This window comes from Colletes gigas, unplaced genomic scaffold (genome assembly GCF_013123115.1).
Source record: "Colletes gigas isolate AHSC1104 unplaced genomic scaffold, ASM1312311v1 Colletes_gigas_Sc00009, whole genome shotgun sequence".
NCBI lineage: Eukaryota > Metazoa > Arthropoda > Insecta > Hymenoptera > Colletidae > Colletes > Colletes gigas.
The window spans coordinates 2,943,338-2,962,982 of record NW_025106638.1 but is presented as its reverse complement, the minus strand read 5'-3'; the positions used below and the strand labels follow the sequence as shown (position 1 = coordinate 2,962,982).

Genomic DNA, 19,645 nt, shown 5'->3' with positions numbered 1-19,645 from the left:
AAACATTTACGAGGAATTGAAAGAATCTCGGTTATGGCCAGAAAAGGTTTTCGTATATATCACTTCGCTGTCAACTATAGACCTTACCATCTTAAATGCCTTTAAATTACCTCGAAACAATAGAAATTTCCCATTTTTCAAAATATCAGAAATATATTATTTACACAAAATTTTATACACGATGCCGTTAAAATAATGTGTTGTTTTTATTGAATGTATAAATATTTCAAATTGGTAACTATTATGGTATTGACAATTTTTTTGATTGAAAATTGATCATTTACGTGATAAAAATTCAATGATTTTATAAATTCGTATGAACCAGAGTATATATATAGAGATTTTTGTTACAAAGATCGGAGAATATCTTTGGAGGTCCATCAGTTGTCGGGTGGGGATAAAGTGAGAGTCAGTATAAAAGGAGAATTCTCTACTTTCTTGGGGTCAGAAACGATTGGATCCAATTGCTATCTCCTTCTTTTTGTGCAACACCTTCCATTATCAAGATGAAGAGCATTGTAAGTAATTACTGTATTATTTATTACATTTAGTTCTATTTGTAACGATTACTGTGTCATATTTTTATTTTATTCGTTGGAGAACGTTCTCTGGTTCGTACAAATATTCAGAAAATCAAGCTAAAGCTATAAGGAATAAATTTTACAAGATAATTCCAGCTTTGTAGATAAATTTTTTGCTGACTATTAGTAGAATTTCTAGTATTTTGATCCATTAAATTTACCGTTCAGTGAGCGTTCTCAAAGCGGTGTGAAATAATTAAGATAGACATAAGTTATTAATTCTCGAACGAAACAAACGATGAGCGTCAATTTTTTAAATTACATAAACATTTCTCAAGCTTCTGTGACGAATAGTTTCATTAATGATTTATAAAGTGTTTCCACTCACAAATAGAATATTTAAAAATATCATATTATTCATAACAATTTATTAGATACTGAACAATATTATCAAATTTTTGGATAACGTTTCTCTGTGCAAATTAATCGAATATCGAAGAAACATCTTTATATCGCACCAGAATGTAAAATTACTATATCCTTTATATCATATTTTCAAAATTACAATATTTATGTATTTATAACATTCCTTGCACGATCAAGTAAAATATATACAATATTTGGTATTGCATTTTCCAGAACCTAGTGTAAAAAATTTAAACAAATTTATCCACGCCATATTTTCAAATCCGGTAATATCGCTTGATATTAAAAATTCCGAATCAACTGGAAATGTCATTTTTGTATTCGTGAACCGTATTGTATTCGTGTTGCGAAAGGAGGACGATCCTTGATCAATTATAATATTACGGCATATAGGTGGCTCGATGTAAAAGAAGGCAAAGTAAATCAACGAGTTCGCAAACTCGTCGTAGGTCAGGAGTAAATGACCCGCGTTGGCATTTGCTTCTCACTTTCACTCATCTCCCTAACTCTGTATCGAAGGATGCCACGGTGAAGAAGCGGTTGATAAATCCTCCGTCGCATTAAAATTCGGTCCCCTCTTAAGAATTCGCCCCATTCAATTCCTACGGCCGCGGTTGCGTCACCGCTCGCGACGGTTGAATCAAACGGCCGTTCAAGCATAAATTTTATTGTGGTAGGTACTGGCTGTAATCTTGGGATTAGCGGCGGCGCAAGAATCGAATTACCACGGTCGTAACAGTTACCACGATAATGATAGGCCAAATCCTTCGAGCGAAGAGAGGAAACATCAGACCACAACGCCTATTCCAATTTTACATTGGAACAAACAACAGGAACACGACGGGACGTACAAAACGAGGTACTGCTTATCAATCAATTCGAAATGAGAAATTTTATTCCATTTAATACGATGCAACGATCATTATTGGTATTATTTGGAAAAATGTTATTTCTTTACACAGTTGAATGGATTCTCGTTTTTTAATGGAGGCGTTATTAACCCTTCCTCTTAAAAATCACTTGAAATAACGTGAAATCACACGAACGTTAATCGAACGGAAGTTGAATCGAAATGTAATTGAAATCGCCTGAAATGGAGAGAAATTACTTTTTTCGTAATTATTTCAAATTTCTATTTTCCGGTCTTGTCCACTATTTCCTCTTAAACATAAATCCTTAAAATTTCTAGTGAATCGAATCGACGCATTTTAATTACGAAATTATCGACATCGTCTGAAATCAGTAATAATTTCTACCATCCAACCCCGAGCAAATTGGATTTTATCGTATTTTACGATTTTAAATTACTATTTCATAAGAAATGTACCCCAGACATTCCATCTGAAAGGTTAAAGGCAATCTATTACGTCTCTAGGTCATGACTCGTTATGTGTGACGCGATATAAGTGGAAGTTAGAGGTATTGTTGTATAACAGTGACGTATAGTTTACGTAATAAATATATAACCGCCGATTCCTGCATTTACACTCGCATTTGAAATAACAATAACTTGATTTAGATCCAAAGTTTACTATTTGCAAAACTCTTGCAAACTAGCTGCAATCCTCGAAATATGTACTTTGATTATTATTTACTGTCAATTGAATATCACCAGCTTTCTTCGTTCTTATTTTCTTTAATTAAATTTAACAAGGAAAAACACGATAACTATTTTAAGAGATTCAATAAATGCGCCTTGCAACCTAACCTAAATAAAAAACTTCTTCTGCATCGAAACGGTAGTGAAGAATAAGTCTCTCACGAAAATTTTGTCCTTGCTTGTACCTTCATTGATCAGCATCGAACATCAGCCGGTGGTCTACAGTTTCAAGTTGGATTCGAATCTCTGATTTTATCAGTACAACACGCGAGAGGTCCTAGATGACCATCCATCCGTCCATGATCGTATCCAACGAAGTTTAACGCGTTCACGTATGCCTCGGTGTCGTGTTTCGGTCCGTTGGAGCCACGTTTCGTCGAACCATTGTTACGCGATAAAACGATACCTGCGTAATTTTTCTTCTCCTTTCGTCGAAATTTACGGAATAAATTCGCGCGATAAATCCATTAAATCGTTCAGCTTCTCCCTCGTCGGTTGTTTGGAAACAGTAATCACCGCACGTTGCGAAATAATTTTCGTCTCTGCAATCTTGGCGAAAATTCCTCTTGGTTAGGGCGATGGATCCATTTCCACATAAACACTTCCCACTGTTTCACGGAACACTTAAGAGTATTGTATTTACGGACGGTAATATACGTTACTTTGTACTCGTCCTACGACATGACACGTGCAGATACGTTGCACATGGTTTGGTGGCGCGGAAACGGAAGGACGCGCACGGGTCACGCAGGAAGAACCGCGTAATTGGTTCGCGCATGCCCAATAGAAGCAGGGCGCCAAGACTGCGACTTTTAAACTCTGTCTTACGCCCTTCGGAGACCGAGGTTCTGTTTTCCTTACATTTATGGTTCGTATTCACTGTATACTTGATTGGTTAAGTGGGTGACCATCGAGGAAAGAATATTCCTTCTTTTATCGCCACGCAAACGTAATTCTAACTAGAAATCTCAGATTTTTAATCCGTCCTTAATAATTAACCTGTCAAGGCTGGGCCAACTTGCCAAAAGACAAAAGGATTTAAAAATAGCAGAGACATTTCAAATAAAATTTGCAATCTCGACCCTTTCTAGCCTCGTATCGACAAAAAAAAAGAATCCTCCGATCGTAAAAGACCCAACAACGGCCAGGCGCGTCCGTGAAAGGTTAAACGACGCGGTGAGACCGCTGGGCTTCGACGATCGGATCCGGAACGGTCCTTCTCCTTCTTTTTTTTTTTTTATCACGAGAACGACCACAAATCTGATATGAATAAATTATTCGTAGTTACGAAACGGGAAATAACATCATCGCGGAGGAGAGCGGTTACATCAAGAAGGTAGGCGAAGGCGAGGAACAAGGAGAAGCTTTGGTTCAACAAGGAAGCTACTCGTACATGAGTCCCGAGGGGCAGCTGATCACTATTCATTACACAGCTGACGAGACTGGCTTTCACGCGACCGGTGAACACATTCCCACGCCACCGCCAGTCAGCGAGGAGATTCAGAAAGGCCTCGACCTCATCTTCGCCGGCATTCGTCAGCAAGAAGTACGTCCCACGACTTTTTCTTTCTCTTCATTCTCCGATTCTTCCTTTCTCCTGATGCGTTTCCTTCTACGTCCGTGCCCTTTCCTCCTCCACGCGTTCTTCCTGTTCGGCGCGTCGGCCGCCGCCATTCGGTTCGAATACCGTCCTCCGCATACTTCGTTCTACATTCACTGCAATTTCATTTGATACACTGCATTGGCTCTCTATACAGTAGCATTCAAAAATTCCCAATACCACGACTCTTCATTTTTCATTTATTTTTATTATAAATTTTAGACAGACAAGATCTGATCATTAATAATTTCTCACAGACTGATAAATTTTAAAGCAATCTGGAATCCCAAATGTGGTAGGCTTAAATGAAATTAGACATCGTGGATTATAGTAAAGAATAAAAATTGTTAAAAAAATTAGGCGCCAACGCAGTGCAAAATCTAATCTTCGTTTGGGTTCCGTCTTCCTTCTTCGAAGTAAATTTTCTCTTGCAATATCGCTTGATAAAATCATCTCTGTCGGATGTTCTTTCGCAAGACGCGGCGCGTCACACATATGCGACTTATGGCAGCGGGCATAAGCGTGTTAACTATTCGATCCTGACTTTCTTTTTCCTTGTTGCTTTAGAAACACATACTGGTTTCTCCGGTAATTTTTCTTACATCTCTGTAATTTCTACTCGCGTCGAGTAACTTTCGATAAATGGCTGGTGGCAATTTTATAGTCAATAACCACGAGCATAATATTTTCAGTATTCCACGTAAACAAATTATGCAACGCACAGTGGTCGTTTCAATGAAACGTTTCAGGAACCAACGAAGATATCGTCTTCACTTTTTCTTTTGTAAATGTAGTGGTCCAGAGGAGCCAACATTTTTGAGAAATTTCTTCGATATTGCTCACCACTTGTTTAAATTTATTGCTTGTGAAAAAATTGGCCCTCCAAAGTTAATTAAAAGAATTCAAGATTTCTGAGGAAAGAGCTTGCAAGATTTCGTTTGGATCGCGTAGGATAAACTTTTTATTTGATCGAGGAAGTTATATCTCCAATGAATCACACTCGACCGAAATAATTTCAGGAGGCAGACGCACGCGAAGCGGCCCAAAAGACACAGCCGCAGCCTTTCAATCAGCAAGTCGAGCGACGAGACAATTACGAGAGAAAGTTCCGGAAATGAGGTGTACGAAAACCGAAAACATTGTTGACGCACTATCGATGTATATTATCTTTTTGAGAACTAATAATGAAGTCGTTAAATTAAGAGTAGTTTAATGGAATAAATTTACGTATATTTAATTTTCATTATACACACTCGTGGATCGCGTGGTGAATTAATTCCCTTCCTTCCATAATAACGATTCCCCCGATCACGGAGGAAGAAAGTAGCGACGGTGTAGTGAAACCTGCGACGAGGAACTCAATTTTCGGTACGTCTCGATATTACGGTTGGCCAGGACCATTAAATTTAATCCTGACAGATGAGGCAAGATAGAAAAGTAGAAACTGAAACTTGACACGTGGAGGATGATTCATGCTGATATATCGGGAAGTGAATTTACATAATAAACGAGTGAAAGATATTTACACGAACGTACATCGTTTCTATTATAATTTTATCGAGATAAAGAACGCGAGAGAAAATATTTTTAAATATCCAACTTTTGCTTTTCATGCATCCTGGAAAAAAAATTTGAAACTGATCGGTAATTGTAGATTTTACTCGACCACCTGAAAAGATTAAATAATCGTATTAATGGAAACATCGTCGTTTTGGTGACTCTTATATTTTAACATCAAATACTCGTACGTGACATTTTGACAATTACATTAAATGTAGGACTAATACAATGAAGATATACTTTTATACTTCTTCTATTAATTAGTTAATGGAACCAGTGTGCCGGGTGGAATGAAACTGAAACAAATATTCGCGTATTTAATTTGTGCAAATTCGGAGTTTGAAATGTAATATTATTTTTTCAGGATAAATATTCAGGTGAAATAACAGAAAATTTAAAATATTGTCAGTACAGCAAAGAGTACACTATTTGGCTGACGTGTCTGTGCATTGCCCACCATTTCTACTTAATGATAGTATAATACTATCCATTTTCCATCAATCATACTATCATTTAAACATTTAGAAATCATTAAAAAATAAATATCATGCTTGGAGTAATTTGTATAAAAATAATTTTTTGCTGACCATTACTGAAATATGAAAACCAGAATTTTAAAAAGTTGATAAAGTAAGAATAAATAGAATTAGTAATTAATGGACGTTTTTAATTTGTATAGTGGGGAGCAGAAGAGAATGCCTCTGGATGGAATTCGTATTAAGTAATCGGAATTCTTAGAGAAGGTCGTTCCACCATTATTCAAGATTTCATATCGCATAAATGAATGTTATTACTATCATAAAAACGCATTTTATGTGTGAACAGGCGGATTTCTCATACAACGTGGATATCACTCAGGGGCAATCTTTATGGCACCGTATGGGCACTCAACACATAAGCTTGTAAATTTGTACTATCGATTTCCTCAGAATGCTTTATATTTAGAATTTTCGATACTTTAAATCATCGTTTCAGTTCGACTAACGGAACGATTTGTTTAGAGCAGTTAAAAAATTTGTGTCAAACAACATGTATCGATATTATACAGGGTGTTAATAGGGGATTCTAGAGGCCAAAATAAGACGAAAATCAAGAATGCCAATTTGTTGATGGAGGCTTTCTTAAAAAGTTATTAACAATTAAATTCAAAAATTCCAAAACGTTCTGGAAAAATTATTTTCGGTTACGGGGGTCAATTAAAATAATTTTTGGTGAATAGACATACCTTCGAAATTCTACTCACTTTCTAGAAAAAAAATCGACAAGGTGTGAAATTTTTCGACGGGGAAAAAAAATTTCAAATCATTTTGGAAAAATTATTTACGGTTGCAGGGGTCAATTACAATCACTTTTGATGAATAGACATACCCCCGAATTCCTACGCACTTTCGAGAAAAAAATTCCTTACCGAAAATCTAATTAGGTACCTAAAGACGAAAAAAAAAACTTTCAAATTGTTCTAGAAAAATTATTTTCGGTTGTGGGGGTCAATTACAATAATTTTTGGTGAATAGACATACCTTCGAAATTCTACTCACTTTCTAGAAAAAAAATCGACAAGGTGTGAAATTTTTCGACGGGAAAAAAAAATTTCAAATCATTTTGGAAAAATTATTTACGGTTGCAGGGGTCAATTACAATCACTTTTGATGAATAGACATACCCCCGAATTTCTACGCACTTTCGAGAAAAAAATTCCTTACCGAAAATCTAATTAGGTACCTAAAGACGAAAAAAAAAACTTTCAAATTGTTCTAGAAAAATTATTTTCGGTTGTGGGGGTCAATTACAATAATTTTTGGTGAATAGACATACCTTCGAAATTCTACTCACTTTCTAGAAAAAAAATCGACAAGGTGTGAAATTTTTCGACGGGAAAAAAAAATTTCAAATCATTTTGGAAAAATTATTTACGGTTGCGGGGGTCAATTACAATCACTTTTGATGAATAGACATACCCCCGAAATCTTGCGCATTTTGGAGAAAAAAATTCAGTACGGGCGGAACTTTAAACGTTAATAACTTTTTAACGAGGCCTCCATCAACAAATTAGTATTCTTGATTTTGGTCTTATTTTGGCCCCCAGAATATCCCATTACAATTTTTCGAAACACTGGCAAACGAAATAAAATTAGAAAGAACCTGTTGTTGTATGTTGTATTATCCTCCATTGGAGTAACAGGAGGACAATAACATGGCCTTCGGCTCCACGGTTTTTCTACTTGATTCGTAGAGTCAACGGGCTGGTAACTCAGTTGCATCGTAGTTTCAGACAGCATTGGAACATCCGGTGAGCTATATTTGCGTAGTGGCGCGAACGATTGAACGGGCGTCAAAGGTTTGCAACCATTGGGTATATAAGACAGCCTGTGAGTCGTGCAGCCTGCAATTTGATACATCAAGATTTATTTATTTTTATGAGAAAAACGTCAGTCTCTGTCACCAAACTTTGTCACAAGATGGCAGCCGCTAAAGTTGAATCGAAGTATGTTTATCAGAGTGGTGGATCTAGAAGACCCGAAAGAGAGCTAATAAAAAAATAATTTAAAATTTGAAGAATTTAAGGATTCAACCCCTTGTAAATTATAAACAGAAGAAATGTTAAAGTTAACGAACACACGTCACTAAATTGTGTGACGCGTGTTTACGTCTCTGTATATATTCTATGATTATTATTTTATCATTGTTAAAACAGGCAACGTGACGTACATTCCATGCAGGTATCCGGGAAAATGAGGTTGCCCTCGGGGCGAATCTCCGTTTCCACTGGCGTTTGCTTCCACGTATAGTCATGTTTCTGTGTAGTTACTTCTTGCATGGGTCCTCTGCCCAACAGTTGCTTGCTGCAGGGTGTTATCGGTGCTTCCGGTTTCACGCACCAATTCCCTAAGAAACTCATCTAAACCAAATATTAAAATAAATCCATTGCCACCAAAAATGAATTACGCGCGCCTCCAACAAGAATACAAATTAAAAAGGTTCGTTTCCGTCTCGATACAACAGATATAAAAATAAATAAAATCGAGGAAAGTTACGGTTTGGATGTTTCTTATTTTTCTTACTCGATTGACAGTGTCGTAAGCAGCGGGACAAGACGAGAAATGAATATTATTAGGCTGTCGAATCGGGTCCCGTTTGCCTCCTTCGCAGCCAAAGTAGCTGAGACGATAAGTGGTGTTATTATCCGAGCAACAACCAGCGTTTAATATGTTATCGGTTTCCTCGATTATCGCGGGCGGACGTCTCTTCTCGCAGTGTGGCCAATAGCTCAATTTGTAAGTGGTGCAACCATCCACTGGCTCCACAGGTGGCGTGAACACTCTTTTCGTGTACCATGGCTGTTCTTCCTGAAAAATATTATCAAAACAATCGCAACAGGCTACATCTATCCCATTTAAACGACACCAAAAAAAAAAAAATCTTGGTTTGGACATTTTTCAAATATCAAAACTTCGTATACAAGATGACGATTCTTTAACACTAGATTTCCCAAGGAAGTCATTTTGACTGCTTTTTAATTTCAATTAGAAAAACAATTATGTATATAATGACACAATTTCTTAGAATTTTGTGACTTTTTGTACGACATATAAATGCGTTTATTAATAATTGTAGTTACCTCCCCCCTCCTTCATTTTCGGTATATATTATATGTATGTGTTATACCTATATTGCCCAGAAGCAGTAATTTTGACTGCTTGGGAAATTTTAAATAATCAAATGACTCTTATTATTGAATCGAGTAAATTTCTTATATGAAAAGTTCGGTTCTGTATTGAAATAACAGTTTTCATATTTTTTTTTCGATTACCAACACATGATAACATACAAGTGCATGATAAATTCTCAATTTGAGCGTATACTTGATAAGTTGCAGTTTCTCAATAAGCTAAAGTAGTACTTGTTATTCGAATCTTTATGCAGCGATACTTGTTCTAACAAGTTGTTTATTTTATTTCTTTTGCGCCCTAAATTCATAATATTAAAACCTAATATTAAAAATTAATTTTAAACAAATTTCTTTCACAATACAGTTATTTTGACTGCTTTTGGGCAATATAGGTATATACCAAGTTTCAGTCTTTCTAGTGTTAAGCATATAATAAAATTATATTTATAAATGTTAGGAATTTTAAATACCAGAAATTAAATTGAGAAATTAAAGAAATATGTTTATCGCGTTTTTTTACGATCTTCTCACACCAGAAGTGGAGGATTCCAGTTTACTTTAGGTCACATTCTTGATAATCGAAATTACTTTCATGGGAGTATCGCTCGGCCAATAACTGAGCTTGTAAGTCGTGCAGTCCTCCATTGGAACGTCCGGTTTAGCATATTTTCGCACAGGAGCGTAAGACAAGGCAGGCAAGTGGCAATTAGATTGATAGTAGCTCAAATTGTACGTAGTGTCATCTGGGGAATCAAAGGAGCTCAAATTATTTAATGGCCACGCATCAAACTGCAATTACTAATTAATTATAGTTGTTTAATTATTAAATCGATACGAGCAATATTGGCAAACGATTATCTGAGCTAATTATTATTGTTTTTCGCGTCACTTCCGCTTCCGACTTGTTCGATATTAATGTTTTCTCTAATATTGTCGTTCATTCGATTGCAGACTATGAATTTTATCTACGAATAAAACGGAGTTCGAAGAGAAAGTAAACAAGATATATTTCGCGTTCGATGTTTTAAAGTAGAGCGTCGTATTCGATTTTGATGATTTACAGTGGCTCACGAAAATATTCGAACGCTTACATATGCAAACTTGAATGGCCGAAATAATGTACATTAAAGTAACTTGCTGAAACAAGTAGATGCCAATAGGAAGATGGAAGTCTTAGGATTATGCCAGTAAAATTTGAAAAAGATTCAACAACGTAAATAGGAGTTATGATACATTCATTAGAACCACGCATGGCAAGTGACTCACAAAAGTATTCGAACGCTACATGTATTATTAAATTATTTAATATTAATATTTTGTTGGACCACCTTTAGCAGTTATAATGTCTCTTAGCCGACGTTCCACGCTATAAACCAATGATTTTGTAAAACTACACTCAATGGAGTTCCATATTTCTATAATTTTATTTTTCAGTGTTTGCTTTGATGTTATTTGAAATTTATTTAATCTTTTTCCGATTTCAGCCCATAAATTTTCAATCGGATTTACGTCTGGACTTTGCGGTGGAGTAATTAACATGTGTGGTGTGTTATATACGATCCATTCTTTTACAATTCTTGCAGTATGCTTCGGATCATTATCTTGTTGGAAATGGAAATCTTCCAATAATATTGTTTATTATTATTTAATAATATTGATATTTCAATTTAAATTATTTAAATTCTTAAGGCATCATTACTACCGCACTAAGACGTTAGCTCTGTTTACCAACGTTAGACGAGGACAACAGTAATGGTGTTTTAGAATTATTTAAATTGAAATATCCCCTGAACTACTAATTTTTCGACGTTACATAGTTTGTACTTTTTTATAACGATTGTCCAGCTGAATCGATCGATGTATTAAAAAATACCTCATTTCATTTAAAAAAACAAAGTTGACCTTTATATGACCTTTACGCGTCCACTCACGAAAAAACTAATAACATCAGAATATGCTCCGCTCGATACCATTCAAGCCTCCGCTGAAACATTTTTTGTTACGAGTAACAATAGCGAGAAAATCAAGATGTCAAAATCGGGTGAGACACCCTGTATAGTGATTTGTCGTACCGTGTATCGGTTCCGGTGCACAGTACAAGTTTTGCTGCGCTTTGAAGGGTTGAACCGGCTCCACGGACTTCCATGAATAGTCATGTTTTTGAGTAGTAACGGATTGCAGGGGACCTCTGCCAAGCCACTGTTTCGAGCACGGTGTAATAGAGGGTTCAGTCTTCATACACCAATTACCAAAGTAACTATCCTGAAACAATATCCGTGTCTTAATTGAAATAGCTCGAACCCCAAACAGGGATTGCAAACTCGCGAATACATACTCGAACGCGGGAAGAAATATTAAAAATAAATTCCAAGATGCTTTCAAAGTATAACTCTTTACTAAACGCAATTATTCATTTAGAATTTAGAATGCAAGGAATTTTAGTTAGTATTTTAAATGCGAAAATTTTAATTTTCAAAAAACTACAGAATTTAGTTAATATGCAAGAATATAAGAAATACTTAAAGTAAGGTACGAGTTATTATATCTAGGGGTTGAGACAACCCTCTACAAAGCTTCAATTTCATTAATTTTATTAATAAAAATATGAATTTGCATAAAGATCCGCAGTCTAGTAATTAGTATACGGATATTTATAAAACGAAGAAGCTGAATACTTTTTGTACAGTAAATATATTATGCGAGGGTTAATTGATTGTTTAGGGGCTCGAAGTAACGGCGAGTATAAAATAAATAATGGGGAAATTAGGTTAATAGTCTCGAGGAATGATTTGTAAAAAGAAATTTGAGTTCGTGTAGCTAACTTTGTATGTCGTTTTGTCGGATATTTCACCCTCGCCGGTGGTTAACCAATTCTGCAGTCGAACTGGTTCCACGGTCACGCTGGGACATTCCCAATACGACAGCTGATAGGTTGTGTTTTTATCCATAGGAATATTCGATCGCCAATAGTACTGAAACAATGTATATAAAAAGAAAAGTAAAAATACTGAGGATAAAATGTGAAAAGAAATTTACATTGTGCAGGAATCTCGCGAATTAATTGTGGATAATAGCTTTATTTGTACATGGTAATTTACTTACACGGAGCGGGGCAAAAGATTTGGGTACTTTTGGTTGCACGTATTTCTTGAAAAAATGGAAAGTCAAAAGTAGTAATCGTAACATACAAAGTAAAATATATATTTATAAATTAGAAAAGATACTTACAAGGCATGCATTTTGAGGCACACAACAACAACAACAATTGCAACTTTCATCGTGATCTAACTAAAAAATATTTAATTAACTTATGCACGTGTCTATAGAATTTTATATACAGAAAGAATGTTGTATTTAAAACATATTTTAATGAAATAATAGCCGACTAAATTTGTTAAAAAATGAACGCGTTTAGGCGTTGACTAACTTACACGAAGTTTATTTTTAGCTTCGATGACAGAGTCTTTCTGCGCACGTGTAGGTCTACAAAGAGCAGTAGTATCATTATACAATGGTAAAAATGAAAATGGTAATTGAAATTAAAGTTACAGGTTAGTGAGAGTAAAAGTAATAATTTATATTACTATGGGAGCTCACGGATCAAAAGTACAAATCTCCATGATGTTACCGGTTCTTTCGTAATCAAAAAACAATACTATATCACAAAATTAAAATGACAAGAAGTGAAATTTCCATCATCTTTAATAACCATAAAAATCTGTAAATATTATTATCAAAAATGGATTAACAAAAACGTCGTATACGTGTCGGGCAACTTCATAAATATTAATACGGTATCACAGGAGGCTATGAAATATTAATCGCGAAAGAATATTTGAATTTTTCGAACAATCCCACCGTGAAAATATTAACAAATCCAATGTATTTTTGCGGCCTATTTTTATGGGGTCTCGAAACCCCATTACCATTTTCGTGTCATTCGCAACGTTACCGACGGATTCAGAAATGAATTTTAATCTCTTCCATAGTCAACTCACATGTATTTACGCAAAACTACAGCTGTTTGCCTATCAATACTAATTCAGTGAATAATTTTTCAACTGACCGCCATCCATGAGAAGAGGACGCTGAAATCACCTCCGAATTTTCAGGTCGGTATGGCAGTCAGATTCGGCCGCGAAAGTCCATAAGGTGAAAGCACAGACGAGGTATATGAATAGACCTTTCTTCTTGCTCTCAACACAGCTGAAATTCAATCTCGCATAATCTCGAGCCGAGACTTTCGACTGCCCAGGCATTTTTTACTTCCCGACCTATGTAGGCGCATATAAGCAAAAATCATAATGAAACGAAAATTTCAAAAATTTTCTTACGGAAATACACGTTTTAGGTCCCCCTGATCATATTTTAACTATTAAAAAAAAGACATTTTTTTACTATGCTAATGGACGTGCGTTCATATATTTATACTATTAATACGATTGAGTCTGAACAACCAAATGAATTCAATATAATTTCAAATTTTTAAATCTGAAAATATTTGAGAATACTGCCCTATTTGTCCTCTTTGTTTAGCAATTTAAAAAAACGCTGACTCATTAAAATCAATCATTTGAAATGATCCTATACCTCGTCTGTGATCTAATCCTAAATCGATCTGTAGTTGACGAGTGTATCTGAATTTTTGTGAAAAATTAATACACAATGAAATACTTTCGCGATTGTTACGAGAAATGGAATGGTTTCTGAAGAACGCAGCCATTAGATCATATTATTTGTTATGTAATTAATAATTGTATTAATTACATACTAAATAATAATCCCCAGGTCTCACCACGTGGAGGTTGCTGCGAGTGGAGACCCGAAGGGAGATAGATGGAATCAAAGTTCCATCGATCTCCCTTTTAGCTAAGCTTAGCTGGATTACTAAACTAGAGAGATAGAAGGAAGCAATGTTCCTTCGATCTTCTAGTTTAGTTGTACCAAGTAATTATTTCGTTTGAAAAGGGGTGAAGCTATATTGTGGGATACGCGACGCGACGCGATGCTGAACCGTGCGGCAGATCTTCGGATCGAATCAACACTGCCCTTGGTAGATTGATTTCTATTTCTAGAAATCGATCCATCATGGGTAGGCGACTAGATCTTTCGGACAAACTGGACGGCCGATCACATGTTTCGATCGATGAAACAGCGGTGATCGAAGCTAGGAACCAGAGAACGAGTCGAGAGAAGCTACTTGTTAAATAATTACTTGGCAATATTGGGAGACGCATACAATAGGGACTTAAAATTAACGTCGAAGCTCAAGTCTGGTCAAGTTAAAACTAAAATTCGGACGATAGAAGGAAACAAAGTTCCTTGGATGTTCTGGTTTAGTTGTACCAAGCAATTATTTGGTTAAAAAGAGGGACGAAGTTAATTTGAGGGGCACGCGAAGCGACGCGACGCGACGCTGAACCGTGCAGCGGATCCGAGGATCGAACCTACTGCCCTTGCTAACTAGATCTCTATGGGATAACGGACGGCTGCGACTCCGAATCGAAGGTCTCCATTGCTCCAACGCAACCCGCCGGGAGCCCGAAGGACCCGACTCAAGTTGTCTGACATAGAGAGAGTACCTGAAACAGTGTCGACTTTCGCTGGAAGGTATGCGTTTCCGCAGGATACGGAAACTCCACACCTTCCAGCAAAGTACCATTTTCCCTGGATCGAGCTACCAATGGGAAGGCGATTAGATCTTTCGGATCAGCTACACGGCCGATCACATGTTTCAATCGATGAAACAGCGGTGACCGAAGCTAGGAACGAGGGAACGAGCGAGAGACAAGCTACTTATTGAATAATTGCTTGGTAGGACGCGGAGATACGTATGTATAATAAAGAAGGCTTCGACGTTCATTTTAATACTCGCGACGAAGCTTAAGACTAATCAACTTGCAATTAAAGGTCCCTCGGTGGTTGTGGCGTTCTCCCTCGATGTCCTTGCGATTAACTCAAATTTAAACTGAAATCAAAACTCATATGTATATTAGTGAGATATGGTAGGAAATTTAATAAACACTTTAAAATGATCTATCACCTAGCTAAAGGGAATTGAACAGAGTATATTAGCAAAATGTTACAAGAATTTAAGCTGAGAAGAAAATAATAAAAATCTTATATTAATCAGTGTCGAACAACGAACACGAACGAAAAAACGAGTCAGAGACATCGAAACAAATACGGTATATGCATCGACACAATGTTATTCATATCAAAACGAACACTCCTAATAATGAAAGAAACTTGGATCGAGACACCAAGTTGAATCAACACCAAACAATCAAACAAAATGGAAGAATCAAACAAAGTACCTCCGTAGAATATTACGAGAATTCGAGCAAGAACGTAAAAATATGAATTCATGAATTTGTATAGAAACAAATATAGTGTATGATTGAAAACAATATTATATTATTATATCCTGCAATATTATACATATTGAAGCAGTCACATAAATTCGCAAAACAATGTAAAAGTAGAAACAGAGAAAAGGAACATTCATAATAACCAAATAAAATCAGATAGATAAATAAAGTTGAATTCACATCAAACAAACAAATAAAAATAGTAAAATATAAATAAGTGGAATGGACTTACTACTTGTTGTCAGTACATAGGGTAGTTACCATAAGGGCCAGCTGTAAAGTAAGAAAATATTCATATTATAGCAACATCGGTTAGATAAACAAGTCAAAATCAGTTCATTGAAGCAACATTGGCATCAAATGATAGAATAGAAGAGGGGAGAGAATTTTTAAACAGTTCTTACCGTTGGTCATCACCGTCCGGCACTGGTCAGTAGTGGTCAGTAGTGGCAGGAACGCGAATCAGCACTGGTCAGTAGTGGTCAGTAATGGTCAGCCATGGTCAGCTGTGGTCAGCGCTGGCCAGTAGTGGTCAGCAGCGGCCAGCAGAGGTCAGCAGCGGCCCCCGGTTCTCCTCTGGCTATTTGTACACTCCCGAATTCGCGACGCGACTGAAGAAATCTTCGCAGTGATCCTGCTTATATGTCTAAGGTGATGAAAGGGTGGGGAGACCAGTCAGAGCCAAAGTTGAAGATAACAGGTAAGACTGTCTCGTCTACAAAGAAACTATTTCGATTGGTCCCACCTCTTGACCATTTCTGGATCTTCACTGGACCGCTGACCTTGATGTCCACCTCACTGTTGACCACCAGTGACCATAAGCTAGTCATTGTTGATCATCTACCCATTAAAACCATTACGAAGATTAAAGCCTTCTTACGAGGATTCCCTTACAATTTGATGCATGATCTTTTTAACATTTTGTTCCACTTTGGAAGAGTGTATCTCGTTAATTTTTGTCTTTTTGTACGTCAGTTCCAACAATTGCCATACTGAGCGAAAATTTCGGAGGTGATTTCAGCGACCTCTTCTCATGGATGGCGGTCAGTTGAGAAATTATTCACTGAATTAGTATTGATAGGCAAACAGCTGTAGTTTTGCGTAAATCCATGTGAGTTGACTATGAAAGGGATTAAAATTCATTTCTGAATCTGTTGGTGACGTTGCGAGTGAAACAAAAATGGTAATGGGGACCCGGGACCCCAAAAATTCGGGCCGTAAAATTACATTAGGTGAAAGGTCTATTCATATACCTCGTCTGTGGTTTCAAGCTCTGATTCAAAAAATAATTGTAATAAAATAACATTTAATTTCATCAAAAATTTCAATATCTTTTGGAATGTACTTAATCATGTCTTAATTTTATTTATTTTCAGTTCTTCGAGATATAAGGTTTAACCTTTATTTCGAAGATACACATCAAGAGTCGAGACGGACTACGTGACTCCCACACCCCACTCCCCACTCCTCGCGCGAGATCGTGTCCGATCCTGTTCGTCATTCTTCGTATGGAAAGTGGTGTGAGAAGTGCGGTGACAGCTTCGCGTCTAATTAGGTACGTATTTTTTATTTTTGACCATTTCTATTCTCCTCGTCATTCTCCATCGATGCAATTATACAATATTAATAAGTGCATATTAACAAATTTGTGTTTTATTTCTGTAAGAGCCCGTAATTACAATTCAAACACGGGACGCTCAACTACGGTCAAACGTGTTTTTCATTTTTAACCGGTTCTCTTCTTTTCGTCATTATCCATCGATGCATTTATTCAATATTAATAAGTGTCTGTTAACAAATTTGTGTTTTATGTCTGTGGCAGCTCGTAATTACAATTCAACCACATGAGACTCTCAACTGCGGCCAAACTACGGTCACGCTGTAGACGCGACGCCATAATGCTTTGAGAGTTTGTGAACACGTTTCGACAGGAAACCTGTATCTATACGAAAAAGAGTATTTGGCGATGCTCACGTGCGAAAAATGTAAGTATCCTTTGTATTTTGTTCCGAGTACGCTTTAAAAAAATTGTTTGATTTAAATATGCCATCAAGTTTTCAAATACGGTAGAAACCTTTCGTAAAAACATTTACTCTTTCCTTCTAAAGGATCCTGACATCTCATCATCGTACTTGTGGATCCAGAGAAACTCGACGATGATCTCGCTGCTGACCTTGATGCTGACTTCGTTTCTAACGTCGCTGATGACTTCGCTGATGAATCCTACTAGGCGACATCGTCGCCCGGGTGCTTGAATTCTACAGTTGGTGAGTCGCATGCTATTTTGTTTCCTCTGGTCCCCGACCATGTTGTAGGATGAAATATCCGAATCAACACGGGTGACCAGTTGTATACTTAGTATTTTTGGCGAATATAGTGATCGCGGGTATTTTTTGTACCCAAGCGTAGGAACATATACATATATGCCTACATAGGTCGGAAAGTAAAAAATGTCTGGGCACTCGAGATTATGCGAGTTCGAATTTCAGCTGTGTTGAGAGCAAGAAGGATAGACTCACATTCGCCGCCTTTCTAGAATCCTCGAAGCTATACTTTTTCAATCCCTCCCATAGTCAACTCACATGTATTTACGCACACATTCAGCTGGCTGCCCATTAATACTAATTCAGTGCCTAGTTTCTGACCGCCATCCATGAGAAGAGGCCGCTAAAATCACCTCCGAATTTTCAGGTCGGTATGGCAGTCAGATTCGGCCGCGAAAGTCCATAAGGTGAAAGCCGACATCACAGACGACGTGTGCAAAACAGCAGTTGGTACATAGGGAACTGTATTTCAAGAATTACCCATGGGGTACCAAGTTACTTACGAATCACTCTACAGATACCACCACCATCATTCGAGGAAACCAAACAATTCGATTCCCATCTGGGAACTTCGACTACGAAGTTTCCTCTATAAATCTCATCTAAAATGCCTAACACTAAGCAATAAATTCCCTCGAGAGAAGAATATTTCTATTATATTTCTGTACAAGCAAATGCAATATATTATTTATTTTTCAAACAATAGGTTATAAACTCGTGCATTCACCATAGTTAATTATGAAGAGTCTCCAGGGACGAGGAAAGCACGGAAAATACTAAATCCCTCCACAATTTCCGTTGCTGAAATAATAGTCATCCGTTTGTTACCCCAAAGACGTCAGGGTAGAAATTCCCCTCGGATAGGTTCGCTGTCGCCCCGTGACTCGAAATGCATAACGTCACGCGAGAAAATTAGGCGAAGCAGACTGCACGCAGGGAAATTAGACGATGGCCCGATAAGAAACGCGACTCGTTAACGAACCGACAGGAACTCCGTATTGCTACGTTCCGTGGACGTTATTTTAATTACTATATTTTTAATAGAAATGTACTTATTTAATCAATCAGTTCGTATGAATATCGCCTTCCCGCGCATATTACAATTATAAAAGCGTTTCAACCCAAATGATCTGTTCCACGAAAGTTTCGTGAACGCGTAATCTGTAATATCTGGATTTCGTTCGTCGGTAACCGAAATGGAAAATTTCCCTCGCGTTTCGTTACACTCATTAGCGGACCTTCCGCCTCATACGTGTCATTAATTATTTTTCCCCTGTAACGGAAACACTGGGAAAACTATAAACGTCAGGATGAAAGTTTTCACCCGAATATGCTTTGTTTGACATTATTACCGACGCAATACTCGTTCAAAGCACGAAAATATTCGCTAATGAGGAAAGCTTTGACGACGGAACGATACCAGGTAATGGCGATTTATTGTTTAATAAACTCCCGGTTACTGTTTGACGAGTGAAATTTTTAATTTGCTCAGCTCCATTACAACTTTGTAGATTTTTAAGCTGTAATTGAGAGACGATGTTCCACGATTCTTCGAACGAAGTATGTAGCAATT

The 19,645-nt window shown here is 36.8% G+C and overlaps 2 protein-coding genes across 2 annotated transcripts; one reads left to right on the top strand and one right to left on the bottom strand.

Annotated features, from left to right (window-relative positions):
- Positions 1 to 440: 440 nt before the first annotated feature.
- On the top strand, positions 441 to 5,298 carry LOC122397123 (endocuticle structural glycoprotein ABD-4). Its single transcript, XM_043396027.1, has 4 exons — positions 441 to 518; positions 1,625 to 1,806; positions 3,832 to 4,093; positions 5,167 to 5,298. Exons 1-4 carry the CDS (start codon positions 507 to 509, stop codon positions 5,263 to 5,265), a joined length of 555 nt encoding a protein of 184 aa, XP_043251962.1. The 5' UTR covers positions 441 to 506; the 3' UTR covers positions 5,266 to 5,298.
- Positions 5,299 to 5,390: 92 nt separating this feature from the next.
- LOC122397424 (stabilizer of axonemal microtubules 1-like) lies at positions 5,391 to 18,026 on the bottom strand. Its single transcript, XM_043396577.1, has 11 exons — positions 17,842 to 18,026; positions 12,805 to 12,860; positions 12,606 to 12,661; positions 12,480 to 12,524; positions 12,200 to 12,349; positions 11,450 to 11,639; positions 9,966 to 10,120; positions 8,770 to 9,054; positions 8,417 to 8,606; positions 7,830 to 8,090; positions 5,391 to 5,491 (listed from the first exon to the last, which is right to left on the bottom strand). The coding sequence occupies exons 1-11, from the start codon at positions 18,024 to 18,026 to the stop codon at positions 5,391 to 5,393; spliced, it is 1,674 nt and encodes a 557-aa protein (XP_043252512.1).
- Between the last annotated feature and the right edge of the window lie 1,619 nt (positions 18,027 to 19,645).

Excerpts from the sequence above, each read along its gene's own strand:
- LOC122397123 (XM_043396027.1), top strand. Across the intron at positions 1,807-3,831 it reads GACGGGACGTACAAAACGAG|TTACGAAACGGGAAATAACA; the intron begins GTACTGCTTATC and ends AATTATTCGTAG. Across the intron at positions 4,094-5,166 it reads CCGGCATTCGTCAGCAAGAA|GAGGCAGACGCACGCGAAGC; the intron begins GTACGTCCCACG and ends AAATAATTTCAG.
- LOC122397424 (XM_043396577.1), bottom strand. The coding sequence starts at position 18,026 with ATGCGACTCACCAACTGTAGAATTCAAGCACCCGGGCGACGATGTCGC. Across the intron at positions 12,525-12,605 it reads TGCCTCAAAATGCATGCCTT|AAATACGTGCAACCAAAAGT; the intron begins GTAAGTATCTTT and ends CATTTTTTCAAG. Across the intron at positions 12,350-12,479 it reads AATCTTTTGCCCCGCTCCGT|TACTATTGGCGATCGAATAT; the intron begins GTAAGTAAATTA and ends ACATTGTTTCAG.